Source organism: Indicator indicator, chromosome 12 (genome assembly GCF_027791375.1).
Source record: "Indicator indicator isolate 239-I01 chromosome 12, UM_Iind_1.1, whole genome shotgun sequence".
NCBI classification, from domain to species: Eukaryota; Metazoa; Chordata; class Aves; order Piciformes; family Indicatoridae; genus Indicator; species Indicator indicator.
This window is the reverse complement of record NC_072021.1, coordinates 20,546,622-20,569,584: the sequence shown is the minus strand read 5'-3', so window position 1 is coordinate 20,569,584 and position 22,963 is coordinate 20,546,622. Positions and strand designations below refer to the sequence as shown.

Genomic DNA, 22,963 nt, shown 5'->3' with positions numbered 1-22,963 from the left:
GCCTTTCTTCACAGAAGAGATGTTCCAGTCCTCTGATTGTTTTTGTGGCCCTCCTATATGTAGTAGTTTAGCAAAATCATGTTTGAATTTCTTTATCATACTTGCATGAATACGAGTCACCTCTCAAATCTCATTTACTGCCACTTTTAGGTAGGTTCTTTAATTCCTGTCTTTCAATGAGTGGCATTATATATGTTAACCTGTAGTGAAAATGGACATAAATAGTTAAATTGGCGTTTCCACTAATTCTTTCTTTTCTTGGAACTTTCATTTTCATACAGATTGTAACTCAGCATCATCAGTTCTACGCAGTCCTACTGATTGTAGCATGTTAGGAAAAAAGTAATTTATGCTAGTTTTCAGATATTTAGGAAATTGCTCTTTAACTGTGTTTTTTTTGTTTGTTTGTTTTTCTTACTTGGATACAGCTTCCAGTATTTGAAGGTTGCTTCTTTAATTCAGATATTTTTGTAACATGGAATTGTGTTTGTTTGTCATTGTTCTAACAGTCTCTTTGATGCTGTCCTGTATTTGCTCTGAATGTCTACTGTTTTCTTTCTAGTCTTAATGTCAATCTTTTTTTTATCTGTATCATATTCTTCTAAGTTTTCAATGTACTGTAATAATTTTGTAACTTTGATTTTAATATTTTCTTTTTACTAAAGAATTTTTCTGGAGAATAAACTTAACATTGAGAAAGAAAGAAACATTTCCCCTACATGTCTATTTTATGTAGTGTTTGAGGAGGATGAAGTAAATGTCATGATGATTAATAATTTCCACTGCGTAGTCCAAGAGTTCATATTTGGGAACTTTCAGTGTTAGTGTTGGTGTTTGGTCCTGAAGGGCTGCTGTCCTTTATATTTATGGCTGGAATTGTTTTATTTACAAAACTTTGGTTCTGCCTCTGAAAGGTATTGCATAAGGCTTGAGTGTTATTTCAGACAATTGTTTTATACATCCCATAGCAAAATCAGAAATTTCTTCCATGCTGAATTTTGCAAACATAGTCTACACTAGCATTCTCTATTGTAGGTCCTAACTTGGGATCTACGGGAGAGGCAAAAGTTTGCTGTGTCTTTTACAGGTCTTGTTCCACCCTCCCAATGATGAGACAGAAGCCAGTTTTTCTTTTTTTCCCATTCTTTTAAATTCTTTACTAGTTGCAGGACAGCTACCAACTCAAACGATGCCCTTCCAGCTCTTTCTTGTCAATTGTTAAGGAGGAGAGTTTATCGTAAGAGCTCTATGGCTCCCTATTTTGTTTCAACTTGTTGAGATTGGACATGCTTGCTTCAGGCACTCAGCTGCTTTCATGCATTCTCTTCTGTCTTCTGTATTCATTTTACCCAAAGAGAGTGAAATCCCTTAAATTATACATTAAAAAAATGCCCCCATCCCTACTTTTGCTTTTTACTTTCGTGAAGAGATGTGTTACTGTCCTGCAGCAGTGCTTGCTTGTCGTTTAGTGCCTGATTGCATATGACATTGCTATCGCTTTTGTGACTTGAACCTTACCTCCCATATTTGTCCTATGAGTTTTTCCACCTCATGGGTTTGCACAAGGTATCAACATGGTTCCCCTTGAATGTGGTCTAAAAATGATATTGCTTGATTTTCAGGAGAAAATCAATTTGTGAACCAGAGAACCTGTTTCCAGAGTAGAGGTGTAGTTCTTAAACTCTTAAACCTCTCAAGTTTATTTGCCTTTGAAATGGCTGGTGTTTAAGTTTAATTGTAAATTATTAAGCAATAAGTTAAACACACACTTGTATCTTACTGAGTTTGAATATGCATACTGTTTGAAGGATGGCTTTGATGACACTTGCCTACCATCATATTCCTCTCTCTTCCCATTTGGGAAGTTTCTGATTTTAAGGGAACTCTCTCAAATTAATGCTGCTGGTGGGTTCTACCTCTGACACCAAATACAAGGTACTTTTCCCTACTTACTGATTCTGATAGCAATTATGTGGGATGAGATGATTTTTAATCCTTGGTTATATAATGGCTATACTACTTTATACTGTAATTCACATTGTCACCTAATTTTGTTTTATGTGCATTGCATCTTCCAAATCATTGATAACTAAAGCTAATTTGTAGAGGTGCCTAAAGCTTGCATATTTCTCTGTTCAGTAGCTTCTTAGGAAGGTTTGAATTTCAGAGTAGACTGATTAAGCATTATTGCTGCTGCATGATTAGATTTCCCTTTTTGATACCTGGTTCTAATATTTTCCCATGTGTATTGTATTACAGTCACTCAATTCCTCTGTACGTGCTTTGTTTCACAAGAAAAACTTATAAATAAGACTAAAAATTTACAATAAAGTTTCTACTTTGTAGCTTTGTCAATGTTATTTCCTAAGGTTACTAGAAATGTGGTTGATCTATTTATACTGAATGCTTCTACGGAAATTTGTATTTGAAGGACAGTACCTCACAAATACAAGATTTTCTGTGATATTTGCCTGTCTGCCTTGCTTACAGAAGAGACAGAGTAGTCTCCCTCAGAGTAGTTGGTATAATGGTAAATTACTCTAGTTACACAGAATTGTCAGGGTTGGAAGGGACCTCAAAGACCATCCAGTTCCAACCCGCCTGCCATGGGCAGGGACACCTCACACTAGATCAGGTTGCTAGCTGCCAGCTTGCTTTAGTCTGTGGACAAATCAGCTACTGCAGCAAATGGATTTGCTCCCTGACACTGGGTAAGGATTTAAATTTTTACTTGTAGATGTGTTTTTTAAAAAGATAATGCCAAGGTAATTTGAAATAATAAAACTGTTTTATGTGAGTGCTCAAAGAAACAAAAAAACCAAATCTATAGCTGCAAGAGTGAGAATATATACAGGTGATGAAAAAATATGAGGCTTAATATTGTGCAGGCTGTAATTGACATGGTACTTCTGTTTAGGATATACACTTGGGTCTGATTTTAGTAAAAAAAAAAATCCAGTTACTAAAAAGAAATAAATACTTTTAGTAAAAAAATACGATACTCTTATGACTGGAGTGTGTGTGTATATATATATATATATATATGCAAATCTATGAATATTTATTCATATGTATTTATGTATAAATAAGAATTCTGATATATGTGTAATAATTCTGTAGTGTGCTACTTGAAATTGTGCTTTTCTTTTTTCCTCACATTTGAACAGCACCCGGCAATGTCATCTACTTCTTGATGTCTTCAATTCCACAGAGCATGAGTTGACCATCAGTGCTAGGAATAACGAAGATTTGATTCTGCATGCTGGGGAATGTCAGCGGTAAGTGCTTTCAGTATTAAAAGGAAGGGCTCTGGTTTTAACCTTGTTATTTATTTAGACACAACTGATGATATTTGGGACCTATCTTTTAGTTTTAAACATTGTACATGTCAAAGAACAAAATGTTTCACTGTTTCAAGGTGCACCACTGAGTTCTAGCAATTTCTCAAGCAAATTTGTTTTGGCTGTGACTCTAGTGGTACTGAAAATAACAAAATACAAAATAGTTGGTTCTGAGGTGTACAGCTCATTTAATTTGTTTTTATAGAATATTTTAATATAATTTTCATGTGCTTTGTCTGCAGTTCTAATGTTAAAAACTGATCTCACTAGCTCATGATCCTTTCCCAGTTTTAAATAGTCTTGTCTTTATGAGGTTCCCCAGCCATTTCATCAGGTTTTGTAGGAAGAAAACTGCAGGGAAGAAATATAGAACTGAGGAAAAAGCAATCACAATCTCAGTGGAAAAAATGTTTTAGATTAAGTAGGCTGTTATGTGTATTGGTTCGTACAACCCTACTATGGTGATATTAAGGTCATTTTTAGCTAGCTATAACAACTATATGTCATAATACAGCTACCTAGGATTCTTCCTGCTGGGTGTACCCTAGGTTATCTGGTTTATCTCCTTCAGATGATCATTACATTTAGATGATACCATTTTCATCTTAAAAAGATGAAACTATGAAAAAGGAATTATTTCCATTTGGTCATGGGCTATACGCACAGCTCTCTATTTTGGGAGAGTTGTGCTGCTGTCTTAAATTATACAATTGATTAACTTATTTAAAGAGAGTTGTTTTTTTTTTTTTTGTCTTCAGATTTCAGTCTAAATACTAAGTTCAAAGCAAAACCACAACAATTGCAAGAGATGCAGTTGTCTTAATGACTTGAAAAGTGCAACCACAAGAAAATACTTAAACCAACTCTGAGTTTTCTGTTTTACTTTATCAAGGAATGGGCAAAAATATCAGTAGCGTATAATACTTGTACCTTTTATTTAGAAAGAAATGGGTAATTTTCTTTTTTGAAAAGCAGTTTAAATATTCAGTAAATGTTCATGTTCTTCTCTGTAAAGTTTTGTAATGTCTTTTTTTTATGTCTCTTGCTCTTTCACATTGTTTTTGAAGTTGGTAAATGTGAACTTTTTCACTCTCAATTTTTGGGACAATATGTAACAAGTAATAATAATGCTGCAAGTAAGGTTATAAAATTATTTTGTATCTTTGTGACTGGTTTACTTTCAACTTCCCATGGATTTAATAATTTAATTTTAAATATCCTTAAATTGTTATATTGTAGTAGATGTAAACCCTTTCAGTGTTTTGAAGCAGTCATCAAAGTGGATTGTATATTTGTTGCTGGTATTTAAACCTTTTAAGGATAGTGATTTTTACTTTTAGCGCAAAATATTTTGTTATTTGTACTCTTGATTAAAAGTTCCACTGAGTTTTCTGTCAGTTCTAAACTCATTTGTTATCTGTTTTTTGAATGATAACTTCTCTCATTGTGTATATACCTCCTATGCTGCTTGGAGTTCTCAGTTTTGTTCAGATGGATCTGCTACAAAAATAGGTGGAACATACACTGCACCTTAAAATTAGCTTTCTTCTCCTAGTAAAGGGCTCTTGTTAATCTTACTAAAAAAATTAAAAAGTTCACCTTTTTGAGCAATGGTTCTTGATCTTTCTTCTGTAATGCTGGGCAGTCAGGAGTTTGTTTGAACCAAGTGTTTCCATTTGACATATACAGTGCTTATCAACAAGGCCTACTCCTAGATTCCCTTTTGTAGATTTTTTCTTTGAACATCATTTTTTGTCAATATTTAAAAAGAGGCTCTTCAGTTAAGTCCATTTTTTTTTTCTCCTTCCCTGTGCCTTCTTGATTCCATTCTCAATGTTTTCTTCATTCCCCGTTTATTTAAATCATAATTGTTTTTCCAGCTTTGGTCACTATTGCTTCCTTTTGTAATTTACTCTCCCTCCATTCATCACGATCATTTCCAAACCTCCTGTACTGACAAAGTGTAGATAGCAGGAAATGGTTTTCTTCGTTCCTGTTCCTATTGCTGGAGATTGTTCTCATATTGACTGCCTGCAGACCTACAAAGAAGGGCAATGCTTTGTCTTGCTTATGCTTGCTTCTTCTCACTTTCTGTGTTTAGAAAGTAAAATAACTTGGAAGTCTCTGATGTGTGATGCTTCTCTTTCCTATATTATGGGGCTACTGCTGTATGTTTTGCCCTCCTGTGTCTGATGAGAGGGAATTTGCAGGGGGAATTTCCATTGCTTTTATGTACAATGAAGACAGGGATGGAAGGCTCTGGATGCTATGCTTATTAAAGCACTCTCTATACCATGTTTGATTTATAGTGAAGGTATACATCTGGCTAAGGTGCTCGAAGCGGGGAGAGAAGAAACTCCAAAAATGTTTGGGATCATCATGAGATCAGCACTGGCTCTGCCAAGTCTTTCTGAGTCCATTCAGGGCAGTCCTTGGTATTAATTTTGCAATATCCATATTATTTGGCGTATTCCAGCCCCCTCTTGTTTTCTGACTTATTACTACTTATGTATAATGGATAGATACATAGAATACTAAACATCCTTTCTACTTCAAGGTCTGAATTAAAGCTTGCTTCAATTAACACTAGAGATAGGGAAATACTAGCTGTTACAGTAACAGTGCATGCAGAATGAAAAAGTGCTATTATATTATTAAGGAAAAGAGACAACCTTAAGGCCATTAAAATACTATCTAGAAAATATATGGGTTTTGTGCAGTAAGATTATTCTACTGACTAGTGGTGATTATAGTTTTAGCTTTCAGAAACTCTTAAGCTTACAACTGACAGTAATTTTTAAGCCATCAATTGGGAATATTTAGTGTGTGCATTGTAACTGTTCTTGGATATGTATACAAGCATATGTTCCTCTGCCCTCAGTTTTAGGGCAGAGGAACACATGCTTTGCTCCTTACTGTTTTAGAGTAAGAAATGATAATTTGGGCTGAGTGATTATTCACTGATTTTTCTGTCTTTTTAGCATTAAGTATTCCACAGACACACAAATGGAAAGGATCAGCCTTGCGCTTGCATTTCTTGTATCTGAAGATGTTAGTGGTTTTCATACTCCCCTTTGTAGTTTCTTTATGACTTGAAATATTCCCTGTCTCATTGTGGGACACTTAGTGATGAGTTTTATGTTAAGGTCTTTTGTTCTCAAAAGATTGGAATGGGGAGGAGAGACAAAAAAGACTCATTTGTAGGGGAGAGGGAAAGAAAGGATATTTGCCCTCCCCTGACAGTTAGGTGATATGTTGAAGAAAAGAGAGGAGCAAGGGGTTTGGAGGGTCCTTTGTGGAACTCCTTAAAATAAATAGAGGGTTTATTACAAAGGTAGGTTCAAAAATGTTTGATATACCACATATTGGTCCCAAAAAGTTTTGTTACTCTATGTGGGTAAGTATACTTCATGCGATGATAGGGAAGCAAATTCTCTGATATATGCTGTTAGAAAGTTCAGCCTTCAGGTATTTGTCTCGACTAGCAGAGCCTTCTGTCTGCAAAGCTGTTTCTTGAGGTAGTCAACTGCATGCTGTTGAAGAGGCTTTGCTGTGAACACGGAAATGTTTTGAATGTAATCAGCAGTAAAACCAAACTTGTTTATCACAGTGATGTGATATTCAACAAATTGTTCTGAAATGGAAGAATATAGGAGACAGCTCTTGGAGGGAATTTTATTATGTATGTTAACAAAAAAATGTTGCCACTAGCAGTGATTTTAATTCATTGAAAAATGTAAGTATGATAATTATTGCGTTTCTTACCTGATTATCAATCCATTAAAATTAAATTTCACTACAACCCTCATTTATGCATAAATCACTTCATAATTTATGGTAATAGATGTTATCTCATTACGTGCCCCAGGGTATCCCATTTTGTACAGCATACCCTGTGTTGCCTTTACATTTCTATTCTGTGCACGGTATGTCTGGCATTTGGGAATGGCAAACATCATCGTCAGTGGGAGATTTATCATGGTGATGTTCTGAGTAGATCAGTCTTCTCGTCTGTCCTTGTGATACAACAGAGCTAAGTTGTTGAAGTCTTTCATGGGTATGAGGCTTCACAGTTGGTGGCTGTAGATGTGACACTTTAGACATTACAGATTTCAGACAGTTTTGGCCTTCTAGTGAGGACCATATGGATTAACGCTTTGCGTGCTCAGCATTAGGGCTGAAGTGAGGAGTTTGAGAAATGAAGAGTGAACAGAATGTGGGTAAGAATAGGCTGGAGAAAAAAAGGTTCAAATGGTGTCAGTCGTGGAGGAGCAGTGAAGGATCTCGTAATCCTTCAGCCATCTTCCCCACTAGAAGTGATGTCTTCTCCACTAGGTGCTGAAATGGAATCTAAAATTTTTTGAGAGCTGTGTTACCTTTAGAATAACAAGCAGTCCTGAGGCGTCTGGATAGGTGCATCCCTGGTACAGGCCATCCAAAATGAGGAAATGTTTTTATTGGTAATTCAGGAGGCAGAGGCTTTTGTGCGAAATTTAGAAGTTCTGACAAGTACTGATGATCCATGAAATAATATGATGGAATATAAAAAGAAAGAAAAAATGTGGTGTGAAAAACATAATGGAATTTTTGACTTTTCATTTTTTTTTTCATATTTAGGATGTGCTTTTTGTTGGGTAGGCAGTTCTTGCCTTTTAGCAGTTTATAGGGATAAGTGAGTGAGTTCATTTATACATATGAACTATAGTAAGCTGTTTTTATTTTAATTAATGAATTTATTTATTTTTAGTAGGTATTTTTAAAACCTTTTTTTTTTTTTTTGGTTATACTCTAATGCATCAATAATAAAACAAATAACTATTTTCATTTTACACCTCTCATCACACAGTATGGTGTTTCTGACAACTGTGGAATGTAAAGAATGTTTAAGTCCTTTGTGTCCATACTATTAATGAAAGCCATTGACTACTGTTTAATTATTATATTTAAATGCATTGATTAATTGAACTGCAAAATCTGTGATGTGTTATACTGCAATTTCTGCAGTATTAGTTAACAATGCATATACATAGTGAGAACATTTTGAAATAAGCCCTCTTCCAAAGAGTGTAAGAATTAAAAATTCTGCTACTTTTTACACCATAACTTCCCTTACTAAATTTGTTGTCCATATGTAAGTAAATCATGATTGCTGTTTCTCATAGCTGCCAATTAACTGTTTAATTTGTGCATTTGTTTATGACAGGGCATGAGACATTAATGATTTTTTCCTTACATTGCTTTTAGTTTATGTTTTAAAGATAAAGCTTCTATGACTAAGGCTTGGCATGCTGATATTGAGATAAAATAAAATTTCACAGCAATTTCCCCTGTATCTTCTTTATTAAATCAATTGGAGGTTTCTTTGATACCTCCCAAATGAAATGATATAAATGTTTGTATTAAGTAAAACACCCAATGAACACCCAAAACACCAATGAAAATCACCCAGTATTTTCAAGGTGATCATTTTTGTTTTGTTTTCATTTATGTTTTGTCGTTAGGGAAGGGTGATATATCTAGCACTGGTCAGATCCATAATAGGATCCAATTCTGATGTTCGTATTTATTTCAAAGTGTTTTTCAACACAATGTAGATGTTACAGGAACGATCTACAAAAATTATACCTGGCAACATAATAAACAGAGCAATAAAAAACATGAAAGAGAAATAGAAGAAATAATAAACAGAAATTTCAGTTTTGGACTGCTTTATAGTTGGAATACTCATGCTTCCAATGGGAAAGTGGTCCAGATGCTCCTTTGAGCGTTTTCCAACCTTGGCTTTTCTAGAATCTTGATTCTTTGGGAAGGTGCAAAGGCATCCTTGGCAATTGCAGGGTGGTTGTGTGTATGCTGCAAAAAGTGATCTGACAATAGGACATAGAAAACAAGAGAGTTATGAAGTTAATTCTGACCACACATGTACAAGAGATCAAATGATAGAAGGTGCAGATAACTGATGGAAATAATGTAGATGTTAACTTTGTGCAGTAAAATGTAGAAGGAATTAATATATTCTATGTAGTTGGAGGCAGGGGACTCTTTTAAAGGTAAGGGAGATGAATAGGTTTGAGCTGTGAGTAGAAATTAAGAGATTTTCAGGACTGAACATCATCTGATAGTTCAGCAATCACGGAGAAGTGCTGCTGGCTGCTTCTAGAACCTGGCTGCTGCTTTGTTCTCAGCAGAATTCCTAAAGATCTGCCTGCAATTGCCACACTTTCCAACAAGAAGACCTTTTCCAGGGTTGTCCCTCTCATTGATGATCGGAAAACAAGTGCCATTGTAGGTTATACAGCAACAAATAGGTGAATAAACACATATTCCTCTATAGGTTTCCTCCCCAGAGCTATATCATTCTTTTCTTCTGAATGTACAGTTATGGTGTATTTCTATAAGCAAATGTACAAGACAATCTCTTTCCTATGACTTGCATTGGAATTTAGCATTTCTATTCCTGTCAAAATCAGACATATTTGGAACACAGATAAACCTTACTTCTCTAATTGCTGATGCAGAGACTTTCATTTTGCATAGGCTTTTCTCAAATCTGTTTAATTAGAATGTAACATGGTGGAAAGAACAATCTCCTCTGCTCCAGCTTCATTTGAACGACTCAATGTAATGATTTTATCAGTTGGAGGATGCTGCACTGGGTAGGCAGCTGGATTAGTGTTACATGCCTTCTTGTAAGATTCTTCTTTTCTTCCTACTCCTTCAAAAGTAGATCTAAGCAAATTGACTGCTTTCCTAACTTGCTGGATGTAGCCTGCATGGCAGTTTTTATGATCTCTTTGAACACTGACTTCACCTCAGGAGACCCAGTTTGCACTATTTCTAATATTTGGCATATGCAGCTGGGAAGACAGCAGGTTTGTGAGTGCAGGCCAAGTTTGTCTTGGACAGGATTTATTAAGTTTAATAGGGTGCAGTGTAAACTTGGCTGGATAGGTTGGCCCTTGCACAAACTATTGCATAAAGAGAGTATGAGTTTGCTATCCTTGGTTTAGATGATCTATAAATGACTCAAAATACAAAATACTAATCTTCATTTTCCCCTTAAATCTTAACTAGATCACAGGTTGTAGAAAAATCAAAAAATGAGCTCTTAAAAAAATTCAGAATAATTGACTTCAGAATTCAAATTTAGAAATTATTTTTTAAAAGAACTTTTTTTTTTCCTTTTTTTTCCCCCCAAACTAGACTTCTTCCTTCCTTCCTTAGTGCTTGGAAAAATTATTTACTTAGTGAAATTTTTGAATGCCAGGTCAAACCTTTAGAGATCTTAAGTTCAAATGGTGAAGATAATTGAATAGTTTCAGTCCATTTCCTAATTAACTGTCATCTTTATTTTTGAGGAAGAAGCTACCTAAGACTTTTCAGGACAGTTTTGGTTATGCTGCCAGTAAAAGAGTGAGCATTTGGGTGGTACAGCTCCAGGTCACACCTTGTTTGATCAATATGTGGAGATAAATAGATTAATTTAGCCTATAGGAATATCTGTATTTAGGAGCACTGTTATGTTTTGATGACATGGTGACTGCATTAATGGGATGAAAGAAAATTGTCTTGAGTGTCTGCCAGTTGTGTCTACTTTAATGGCCAAGGATTTATTAAAGTTACACTCTCATTTGGCTTTCTGCCTGCTCTTTGGTGTTCTGTGAAAGATCATGATGGTACAGCATAGATTTCTTGAAGTTGGAAATGAAAATACCCAATTTCTATTATTTTAGATGATCAAAAGGATAATTAAAATAGATACTTTGAGTCTTTCCTTCAAAGCAAACAGACATTTAAAATTTGTACTCCATCATCTTGAATGTATTCTTCAGTCTTGACATCCATTTACTTCTTTCTTCATTAAGAGGAAACAAAAGCTCAAACAATAATCTGGAAAGATCACTGGAAGCCATCATGCAAATGCTATAGTATATAAAGCCATCTTTTTATGACATTTCCATTTTACACTTATGAAGGTGTCTCCAGAACTTGATTTTCAGTAGAGTCTTTGTTTGCTAGTTTTTTTCCTGATGTTGCTATCCTAACTGGGATCACAAGCAGAAAGTTTAACCATTCTTTGGAATAATGCAGAAATTGATAGGTTCTAAATTCAAAAAGAAACAAAAAAAATATTTTGCTGAGTGTGAATGCAATGTATTATTTGCCCTATAGAAGTGTATCATCTTGACAGGTAATGGGGTGATGTTAATAAGTCCATAACCTTTCTTCTTCAGCCTCTTTGTCTTTCTACTCTGGCCCACTCTTTTGATGGCTGAATCATGCCAAGGGAGAGCTTTCTTCACATGTGCTTGGTATGCTCTTAGCATTTCAAAGCATGTTTGCTTAGTTTTTGAAAACTCATATCGCTTCTAATTTGTTATCTTACAGTTGACAGCTGTAATAAAAATGAAGAATTCTGCTCTTGCTTTTGATGTTTAAAGTATAATAGATCTCAAACAAACATCATTGGATTTGTTTAATTTTCTGTTCCTCAGAAGGGCTGTTACTTGAAGTAGAGGAACTCTGAATCCTGTGGTGCTTTGATTTCTATGTGGTGTGGTAGGTGTGTTTAGAACCTTCATATAGTGCATCTTATATAGTGCTTTCAGGCTATGAAAAATCATGACATTATGGGAACATCCAGATTTAATGTATTGAATCATAAATGACTACCCTCAGGAAAGATAGTTACTTGTAATAAAAATAAAAGGTTAATTATTGGTTTATTCCAGGTTTTTTGTATATATCTGCATCATATAAGTCTGCTGAGTTGGGAAAGAGTAAACATGTTTGTATGCAGGGAAGGTGCAGTTCATAAATCCACTGAAGTTCTATTAAGGAGCTAATGAGCTTCTGCATAAGGAGGATCTAATTAGTTCAATTATTGACATATGACAGAGTTCCCCACCAAAGGCTGATAGAAGATCCAAGCTGCTGTGGGATAAGAAGGGAAAGGTGACAGAGGAGTGAATAATCATCATTGTAGCCCTTGTGGGATCTGGGCTGGACCCTGAGCTGCTCAACCTTTCTGGAAACTGTGGCAAGAGAAGGGAGCAGTGAGCTGGAGAGTTCCTGAACAGTAAACTCTGAGGTCTATTGAGGGAAGCTGACTGGAAGAAATTACAGAAGGACAAGTGATAAACTAGCAGGTGAACTTCAGTCTTAATAAATCCAAAGTGATGAGCAGGGTGGAAAAAGAATCTGAACTTTAAGTAGTGAATGATGAGGTTAGAGCTCATCATCGTCTTGGGAGCTGGATGCAGGTTTTAACACATCTGTGAAAATGCTGCCCTCAGTTCAATATTAGTTGAATACAAAACAAGCATCTTTTTGACCAGGTGTATTACATCAGTGTGGGGTAGGATGCTTTAAGGTAATACTAGAAAACTATTTAGGTTTGATGGAAGTGCTAGGAAAAAATATTTATAAAATAGAACTTAATACAAGACAGGAATGTAGATGCTGTTACACTTGAAGGGTTAAAAAAAAGGAAATGAAAGGAAGCACACATTGTAATCAGAGAGTGAATTATAAAACTATTTCAACTTTAATAGCTGAAGTGATTGCTAGTATCTTAGCTTTATTTTCCTTTCAGTAATGGGATTTCTGTCTGGTGTAAAAATTGGTAAAGTGGTTAAATGGAAAGTGGTCTATTGATGTTTATCTTCACAAATGCAGATCTCTTCCTGATTCTTGATCTGAAGTTTCTGGAGTATTCCAACACATGCAGTTAATGCAAGATTTGTACTGCTGATTTGGAGCTTTGAGGGGAGAAGCTGATAATGAGTTGGAATTTTTTTTATACTGGATTGTTAAAATGAAATAGAGATTTTCCTCACCAATGACAGATGGTCTTTTGGATTCTCCAAATAATCTTATGATATTTCTATGTTCCTCAGTTGCTTATTGTCTTCATCCTTTCATACCCTTTCCCATGAACTGTGCTAATGTAAATCAGCTAGTCATAGGTCTGTCCTTTAACTGAGAGTGGCAAACAGTGTACAAGCAGGAGCAGCAACCTTTACTTTAATATTTTTAAAATCAGCTGCAAGTGTTATAAATTATATGGCAAAGTAAAAAAAAATAATTGGATAAATGCAAGTATGTATTGAAACTAGATATACTCAGTGTAACAGAATAGTGTGGGTTGTGTTGCTATATGCCTTTAATACAATTAGAATAATTTTTCCTCTTTGCTGCGTAAGCCTCCAGAAACTAATCTTGTTTTGGAAAGAATTTACTGATTCATCGCTTGGATGAGGTAATCTTTCTCACTAAAGTAGTCCTGCCATAACAGTTTACTAGATCATCTGTATTTTTCCTGAAGTGGTTTTCTTGTATGTCAGCTCTGCAAAAGACATGGCAGAATATAAATTCTGTTAAGTTGCTGTGATATGTGTGGCAAAATCCCAGTCATGGATGATGTATCTCAGCTAAAACCTCTCCCTTTGACAAATGAGGGCCTAACGTGTAAATTAATCATGCCGATCACCAAAGTTTCCTTGCAGGGTTACTGCATCAGGGAATCTTTGTTCTCAGCCCTTTTATATCAAAATGGTGTTAATGAGTCGTGCATCTCCTGATGAGTTGGCAGAACTTCTGCAGCTTCAAGGAGATCTAACACCTGCTAATACCAGTGCTGAAGCTTGGCTGCGAAATTGCCAAGACCACATTTAATCTATTTAAATCACAAGCTAACATTGCTCTGTTTTTTGCAGTGTGTTCTCTTGAGTACTTTGGTTTTAGGAGATGTATTCTTTAAAGAAATACTTTAGTGTTTAATTTACAATGTTTGAAAGGAGAGAAGTTTAATAATAATTTATTGATAATTTTTGAGCTTGTAAAGAAGATCCTTCTAGCAGGATTCTTCTAGTATATGAAGATTGTTTGCTATGAACAAAAGCAGACTCAGTCAAGAAGAAACTTCAAATGGTATGAGAAGGCAGTTTTAGTGAGCTGTATCTGCATTAATAGGGAGAGTGGATACAGTGAATGATACTGTATGTGAACCAGGTGTATCCCTCTGATTCTAGCATCTGTGAATTACCACTTATAGCTGGCCCAGGTTTTGAAAATGGTGGTGGTATTAAACAAACCTTTCCACCCACATGTGTAATTTGAAATTGTAGAACCGTGGAATAGTTTGGGTTGAAAGGGACCTTAAAGATGATCTAGTCCAATGTCCCTGGCAGGGGCAGGAGACACCTTCCACTAAACCAGGTTGCTCAACGTTCCATCCAACATGACCCTGAACACTTCCAATGATGAGGCATTGGCACTTTCTCTGAGCACCTCTTGCAATGTCTTATCACCCTTATTGTAATAAATCCTTCCTCATATTGAATCTAAACCTACTCTCTTCCAGTTTAAGAGTGTTGCCTCTTGTCTTTTCACTACAGGCCCTGGTAAAATGTCTCTCCTCATCTTTCTTATAAGCTCCCTTTACATATGGGAAGACTGCAATAAGGTCTTCTCTTTTCCAGGCTAAAAAACCCCAGTGCTCTCATACTGTCCTTACAGCAGAGGGATTCCAACATGCTGACTATTTTTGTGGCCTCCTCTGGACCCTCTCAGACAGGTCCATGTCTTTCCTGTGCTGAGCTCCAGGGCTGGACACAATACTTCAGGTGGGATACGAAGGAGCTGCATCAGCACACATTTAATTTTTTTTGTAGACTACTGAAAAATGCATTATTTAGGGTCCTTACGGGAACTGTGTCATTTTGTGTGTACAGTAATAATTTAATGCAGGCTTGTCTTCAGTGAGGGTGCTTGTGATGGGGACAGTCCAGATTTGAAATTGCCTTATTTTGGGTAAACACTAGAAATGGAAGTGAAATGGACATTTTTAAAAGCTATTCACACACAGTACTTTTATACATGCATTTGGAAAAAGTAGCAGATACACACCTCAGACGATTTCCTACTGGTAAAATATATTTTGTAAATGTAATGGCTGCACCACTGCATCAGCAAATAAGAAAATTTATACCTTTCTTTTTTTTTTTTATGAATGTTTTTCTTAGTTTCAGAATGTCTTTTTTCACAGTACAATAAAACTATCATTCTACCATAAGTCCTGTAGCTGTATCTTTTGAGTACCTATGTGAAGTGTTTCACGTTTTGCTGGAGTTTTTGTATGACTTATGAGCCAAGTTAGTTTTGCAGAGTAGAGTACCCAAGCCATGGGTAATGTCTGTAAATCTAACTTGTTCAATTTGAATAAATCTGAGGCTGAGGTCTTAACAATTCAGTAACTGAAGAAGTGGAAAGAGAATACAAAACCGGAAAAATACACATACTAAAACTACTTGTGTAGCAGTTTACTTTCCTGCTGCTCTTTGAAAAAAAAGGGCAGAGAAAAAAAAAACAGTGTCTTTAAATAGCCTGTCAGGCTGCTGCTGCATCTACTTCCTTGTCTGACAGATACTGCATTTCTCATTAATAGTACCTTGCAAGTGCCTGTGGTTGCCATAGGAACTATCTCTGAGCTGTATACCTTAAATTTATCCTGACAAAGGTTATTGTGGCAATTCCTACTAATTGGCTTTTTTCTGTTATTGTTTCTGCTGCTATTTTTAGATCATCCCATCCTCCTCTATTTAAGTTACAGATCCTAAATGGAATGAATTGGCAGAATGGGTGTTGATGAGAAAATGTTGTATGGGGCAGGTGTAATGGGCAACTAGACACTATATTTTCTTTTTCAGTGCTTGGTCAGAAAAATCTAAATCATAACTTTCAGTGGTAACTAAAACGTTACATGCTTTGTCCTTCAGATGTTTTGATATGAAGTAATATAGATGTTCTTGAAACATGGTTTTGTTTCATGAAGGCTTCTGCTATTGTTTATTACCAAATATTAGTCATGGTGTTTATTACCAGATATTACAGCCAGCAGAGATACAAGGGAATACGCCATATCCTGAAGACCTGAAAAAGCTAATTTGAAGTAAGTCTCTTTCAAACAAGACCACACAATAAGAGTTTGCCTCATGCTATATTAGCACCTGACCAGGTGCTATATTAGTGTGCATGCAGTTACCTGGCATCTGCTGGTACAGCAGGTTAAATTAAAAAGTTACTTATACATAGGCTGATGATATCACCGTTTAATTTCCTGTAGGTGTTTTAGAGGGCTGCTGCTACAACATTTCTAGTGACTAAGAACTCTCCAGTTTAATTGCTTGTTTGACTTCAGTTACATTTTCCAGGCTCAAGACTGAGACAGCAAAGCAGTGACTTGATGAGCAGTGCCAGAGTATTCATTTCATGGGTATGGAGCAGCACAGAACAGTTACAGGAGGAACAGGGGGCTGTCAAGCACAGTAACTTTTGATAGTGTGAAAGCAATAGTTCAGTTCTGCAGAACAGCAAGAAATGTGATTACACTATGATAAGGTACAAAACATGGCCATGAAGAAGGCAACAGGGTAGGAGTAAATCAAACCATACTACTAGAGGAAGAGAAGGGGCAGAGGATTCTCAACTTTTCAGTAAAGTCAAGGATACACATGCACTTTCAGTCTTCTGTTTTGCACTCAGACAATTTCTGTGTGGCAGAGATTCTCCCAAATTTGCAGCCAGCAGTCATTTGACCTTCTTTCTTCTGAGACATGAGAAAAACTCTTTAAACTCTTAAAGGTGTTTTCCAACCTAAACCTTTCTATGATTCTGTTTTTCAGTCTTTGTTAGTCTCATGAATTAACCCCAGCTGGCAACTAAGCCACACACAGCTACTCATTCCCTGACAGTGGAATGGGAGAGAGGACTGGAAGAGTAAAAGTGAGAAAACTTGTAGTCTGAGATAAAGGAAGTTTAATAGGTAAAACAAAAGCCTTGCATGCAAGCAAAAAAAACCAAGGAATTTATTCATCACTCCTTGGCAGCAGGCAGGTGTTCAGCCATCTCCAGGAAGGCAGGGCTCCATAGCATGTAACAGTTACTTGGGAAGGTAAATGCCATCACTTTTAATGTCCCAGTCTTCTTCCTTCCCCCACTATACATGCTGAGGATGATGTCAAATAGTATGAAATATCCTTTTGGTCAGCTGGGATTGGCTGTCCCTGTGGTGTCCCTTCCCAATTTCTTGTGTACTCCCAGCCTACTCACTGGTGTGATGGGGTGAGAAGCAGAAAAGGCCTTGACTCTGTGTGAGCACTGCTCAACAATAACTAAAACATCCCTGAATTATCAATACTGTTCAGCAAAAATCCAAAACACAGCCCCATATAAAGCTGGTATGAAGAAAAGTAAAATTGTCCTCTCTCATCTGCAGACTCCCCTCTGACATACACTGGAAGACTGGGCTTTGTCTGTCTGGTTTGTGTTTATCTGCCTTCTTAAATTCTATGTTCCTCAGAGTAAGTCCAAGTCATCTTTGAGACCTTGGTCTGCCAAAGCCAGAAAACATCTCTCTTGTCTGTAAAATAAAGGTTCAATTTTGCATCATGTGCCAGAAGTGTGATTATATCTGACAGTTTCAATATTTTTATTTCACAGTGTGCATGGTTTTGAATTGCACCTGTCATGGTAAAGGAAAGGTTTGCACCTACATAGTGTTGTGTTAATAAGACACAATGGTCTTTATTATGCTGGTCTGCAACTTTGTTTATTTGTCTTCTGCTTCGTATTTTGAGGGCACAGAATCAGTTTCATTTTCGGGATGATTAAAAAAAGAAAGAATCAATAAGGAATTAAATGGTCATAAATCAGATAAGGCCACATAATGATAGAGAGTTGTGTTACAATTGTCACCCTTACTTTTTTTTTCCTAGCTAGTGAAATGAATTAGAAGTCGAAGTTAGAGAAAGTAAATAAAGAGAAATTACTGCAGGGTGCATGGCCTGCCATTAGTTCTCTATTTTCTGCTTGCACTCATCAGTAGTCACTAATTTGAAATAATTTGTTCTCAACATACTGGTATAACCTTGGAAAACAGTTTTAATGTTTTGGTAATGTGCTCCTTATTTCCATTATTTTAGCCTTTTACATTCAAGAACACTTATTATTACATGATATAGTGGTTTTCAATGAAAGTAATAATGAGACTGGTCAAGGACGCGGTAGCCGTGGGAAAGACTGGGCACTAATTAATTACTGTGGTATTATTTGTATTCTTCAAGCCTTTTCAAACCAGTATAGAATCAAGTCTCTTGTGAAGTATCCTCCTGATTTGTCAGGGAGTGTTAATGAAGGCAGCCAGTGTTTGGGACTGTTGATCCAACAGGAGCTGCTGGTGTTGAAGGAGGAGCAGGGCTTCTTTGATATGGTTGGATGTTGAAGGAGATGAAAAAGAATTGGTTAACACACATTTCAAACTCTGGTTTAAGTGCAGAAGGGGACACTGAAGAGGCTGCTTTCATAACTGATCTTTGAAGTGTTTCAAATTGTGGAGAGTTACATAGGTGAAAATTAATTTAATGGAAATAAGTGTAAAAACTAAGAAATGCTTTATCTTTTTAAAGAAAAACATTTACAACCATTTAACATCATCCTGAAAGGCACGTTGTTTATGTAAGAAAAGAACTACAGATAGTTACTGCTATAACATGGAACACTTTGAGAAGTAAAGCTGGAGACCTTGAATTTCACAAAGAATGCTCAATAAAACCAGAGTAAAGAGCATGTACAGATATGATGATCTTTTAATTGTCTGTTACTGCAATAATTGTTGCAATGTTTTTTTTGATAGCAGAGTCAGATACGTGCTTTGGTCTCAAAAAGAGAATGTGAGAATAGGAAGCTTTGCAGTTCAAGTGGAGGAGAGCTGTCTGCTATGGAAGAGTTAGCAACCCAAGGGTTGTCCCTAAGTCTTGACAAGAGTGAATGGATACCACATACTGAACATGCTATTTCGAGTTTTATAAGCACTGCATGTTGGTCTGCTGCATGATGATCAGCAATATGAGAGAATACCAAAGAGTATTTTATTTTATTCTGAATCTAACAGAAAGTCACCCTTGAACCCATTTAGGAAGGCCTGTATGGAATCCCAAGTCTCAGTGATTCAGGATGCTTCCAGAAGATAAATGATGCTGACTAACATCTATGACCTTCTCAAATAAAAGGAATAGAACTTTTTACTGTTACAGCAACTTCTTCATCTATCTGAAGTTTAATGATGCGGGTTTTGTCTGAGCTATCTTGGTGTATTATGGTTAGCTTTACTTATGACTGTCTTAACCAGCATATCCTCCTTGCATGGTAGAACTTAGCACTTCAGGAAATTCCTATTAGAACTCAGTTTTCTATTTATTAAGTACTCCATAAATAACGTGTCTGATACGGAATGTCGTTGAGTAAATTCGTAAACTTAAACTCCCTATTAATTAAAGCCATAGTAAGATGCTGTTCCACTGTCATTGTGATGATTGAGCTTTGCTGTTAAAACTCTCATTATATGAAGTTCAGAGCTCCCTTTGAAAGGTGTTGGGTGATTGAGAACAGCATACTTGTAGAAATTTGTCTTACCTATTTATTTGTCCCTGGCTGTTCAAGTGTTAAATTCATCAGAGGTACCTACTAGACTGTACTTGGGTATTGCCCTGGATTATGTGTTGTGTTTGCCCTGTATCAGTTCTGGGTGCATTAAGTAGCCATGTATACAAATCAGCATTATAAAATTCCTTGGTGGGGGGCATCAACCTGTTGTGTTTCTATTCTCTTCTCCCTCTCACTTACTCCACAGTTTAACCTCTTATCCCTTCACGTTAGGCTACTCACCACCTCAAATGAATAGATTTCTGAAGCAAAAGAAGATTCTCTTCCCCCCAGCCCCCCACCTTCAGGTAACATTTTGTGTAGGTATTGGGAATAACTCATAATTGGATATTTCCTTATGGAGAATTCATTTTTGTGAAATACCACAGAATCACAGAATGATAAATTTAAACAAATGTGTAAAATGAATGTACAAGAAAAATTCCAGATTTTGTGAGGGCAGAGATAATGAGCAGGAGATGACCCCAGAGGTTCCCGTGTACTTTTCCACTGTGTTAACATCTTTTCTGAGCTACACCTTATGCCAACAGCTTTTGAAGTTTCTGAATATATAAAAGCAAACAATCCAACTCTGCATAACTTCACCTGATAAATAGAAATGCTTTCCTTTTGCAGATGACATCAATATTTATTCCTGTAGAGCAATCTTCTAAATGTTTTGTGCTGTGTTTTTCAGTCCTTTTAATGTTTTGGTTTTTTCTAAAAATATTTTATTTATTAGCAACTGAAGACTTTTCCCCATTGCTTTCTAATTATTTATTAGTAAACATACCTGGAATCCGGAACTGTTAGAGGATAGACATTCTGTAATAAACTTTAGAGTGACTTCTTGTCCTTCCCTCTCTAAGTGGAAATTCAACCTGTAGCTCAATACTTTATGTATTGGTATAGAATGCAATGGAGCCACAGAAGCCTGCATTTTTACATCTTAGGGTATGGTGATGCCAAAGGTATTTATTTTCAAAATGCTGCTGTATTTACATCAAAAAGGGAATACAAAACTGCATTTTTGCCATGTAATTGCCTTTTATTTGTTGTCTTAGCTTTATTTTCAATGAAAAGTTATCAGTTGTTGATTTGGGATACCAGGTCAAACCTCATTCCTTTAATTTAATTTAATCTTTTTCAGTGGTAGGAGTTTAATATATACCTTATTGTTTTGATCTATTAGGATAAATTATAGGTATGATTTAAAGAGGTTTTGTGTGACTGAGCATCTTGTTACTACAAATGCGATGGTAGACCATTTCAGAACTATTTTCAAAAGTTATTAATATTCAATTTAGAGTTTCCAATTTAGAAGAACATCTTGACTTGCAGGAAGCACTAGATAATTCTGTTTCCCTATGAGCAATTAATCTGTAGTTATCTGCTATTCTAAAGCTTACCTGTGGGATGCTGCAACTTAAATTTTCTTCTTAGAGACAGGATTGTCTTTTAATTTTGCTTTCTGTCCTGACTTCTGTTAATGTCACATTAACCTTACCAGATGTTTGGTGAATGTTCTACCAATAAAGAAAAGAAGTGAAAATTTGACATCTTGTGGAAAGTGTTTTCTGAGTTTCAGTTAACAGTAAATAAAAACTCAGTATTCTACAGAGTAGATCCATTTATGTCTATTACATTAAGAAAAAAGATTTATTTGAAAATGTATTTGCTATTTAAATATTTTGTTAAGATTTCCACCCACAAGAATATATGATATTTCTTATTTTTAACACCATGTCAGTTATTTTACTTGAAACAGTATCATAATCAATACAAACAAGCTACAGATTTTGATCTGGCACTATTAAGTGGGTGATGCAGACCGTTTTTGTCCTGAAATGTGATAGAAGGATTTTAATATACAGCAAACAAACTTAATTTGTTTTGACACGCATTGGTGTTTGACTGTATTGTCCTTCTTCAAGGTTGTAACAGCCAAATTCACCTGATTTAATTTAATACATAATTCTTAAGGCAGTTTGCAGTTTCTCCCTGGAGTTTATTCTCATTCAGCCAGCTGAACAGAAATTATTAAAGAGAGACAAAAAACTGGTTTAGTCTCCATGGTTTGTTTTAGGTTGTATTACCCAAACTTAACAAATCTTATCAGTAACACTGAAGCTGAAAATCAAATATAATTACTGGGGGAAGTAGTATTTCCTTATGTAGCTTTAGCTAAAACCATGAAAGATCCTCAGGCCATGACAGTGGTAAATCTATTTTTAAAAGAGAGCATTGCTATTTAATGAAATGCTGAGCCCAGGGAATGCAGTCAAGGATAAGCAGAGGCACTTATCACCTTTGACAGGCTGCGGTTTTTCTTTTGGCTTTGTTTCAGCCCATGACTTCTTGCTTTGGTCATCAAATACTGTCTATGCCCATTTTTAGGGAAAATATTAAAGTTTGAGATGCATAGTAAGAAAGAAAAGTGTAGCTAGAGGGAATGGGAGAATGCTTGAAACATCAGATTTGAAATATTTAGACTCCTAAAATCAGAGGTTCAACTCTCAGGAGGATCGACTTAGTCCTTCATCTTTTGTGAGCTAGATAAACTTGACTTGATGCAGAATTATTGAAGTTCCTAAATTGTTGAATCCCTTTACTGGTGTTCAGAGAATGCTTACTGATGGTCTTGTTAGATTTTTTTTTTCCCCCAAGATCTACAGAGAGGAACTCTCTTGTGATATGATATTCTACCAAGAGTAGACCTGCTAGAGCCAAAAATAAAAATCTCAGGGAAGTCTGAGCCCCTGTTATTACCACTATTTCCACTTTATTTTTTAACTCTGAGAAGTATGAAGTGTGCTAGGATAATGGTTATGCTGTGGTACATCTGATCTAGTTTCAACCAGAAATCGGAGAAGAAACCATTAGAAGATCCACATGGACAAAGCTTATGATGTAGCGTGATCAGCTTTGTACATGTTTCATAGATTCATAGAATGGTTTGGGATGGAAGGGACCTTGAAGATCATCTAGTTCCAACCCCCCTCCCATGGGCAGGGACACCTTACATTAGACCAGGTTGCTCAAGGCCTCATCTAACCTGGCCTTGACCACCCCCAGGAAGGAGACATCCATGGTGTCCCCTCAGCAACCTGTTCCAGTATCTCACCACCCTCACTGTAAAG

General features: G+C 36.0%; 1 protein-coding gene across 1 annotated transcript in view; it reads left to right on the top strand.

Moving 5' to 3' along the window:
* TRAPPC9 (trafficking protein particle complex subunit 9) overlaps nucleotides 1–22,963 on the top strand; it is a 418,319-nt gene that overhangs the window by 137,997 nt on the left and 257,359 nt on the right. Inside the window, exon 18 of the mRNA XM_054385350.1 lies at nucleotides 3,168–3,278. Coding sequence (XP_054241325.1) covers nucleotides 3,168–3,278 — 111 coding nt within the window. The remainder of the gene's footprint in view (nucleotides 1–3,167; nucleotides 3,279–22,963) is intronic.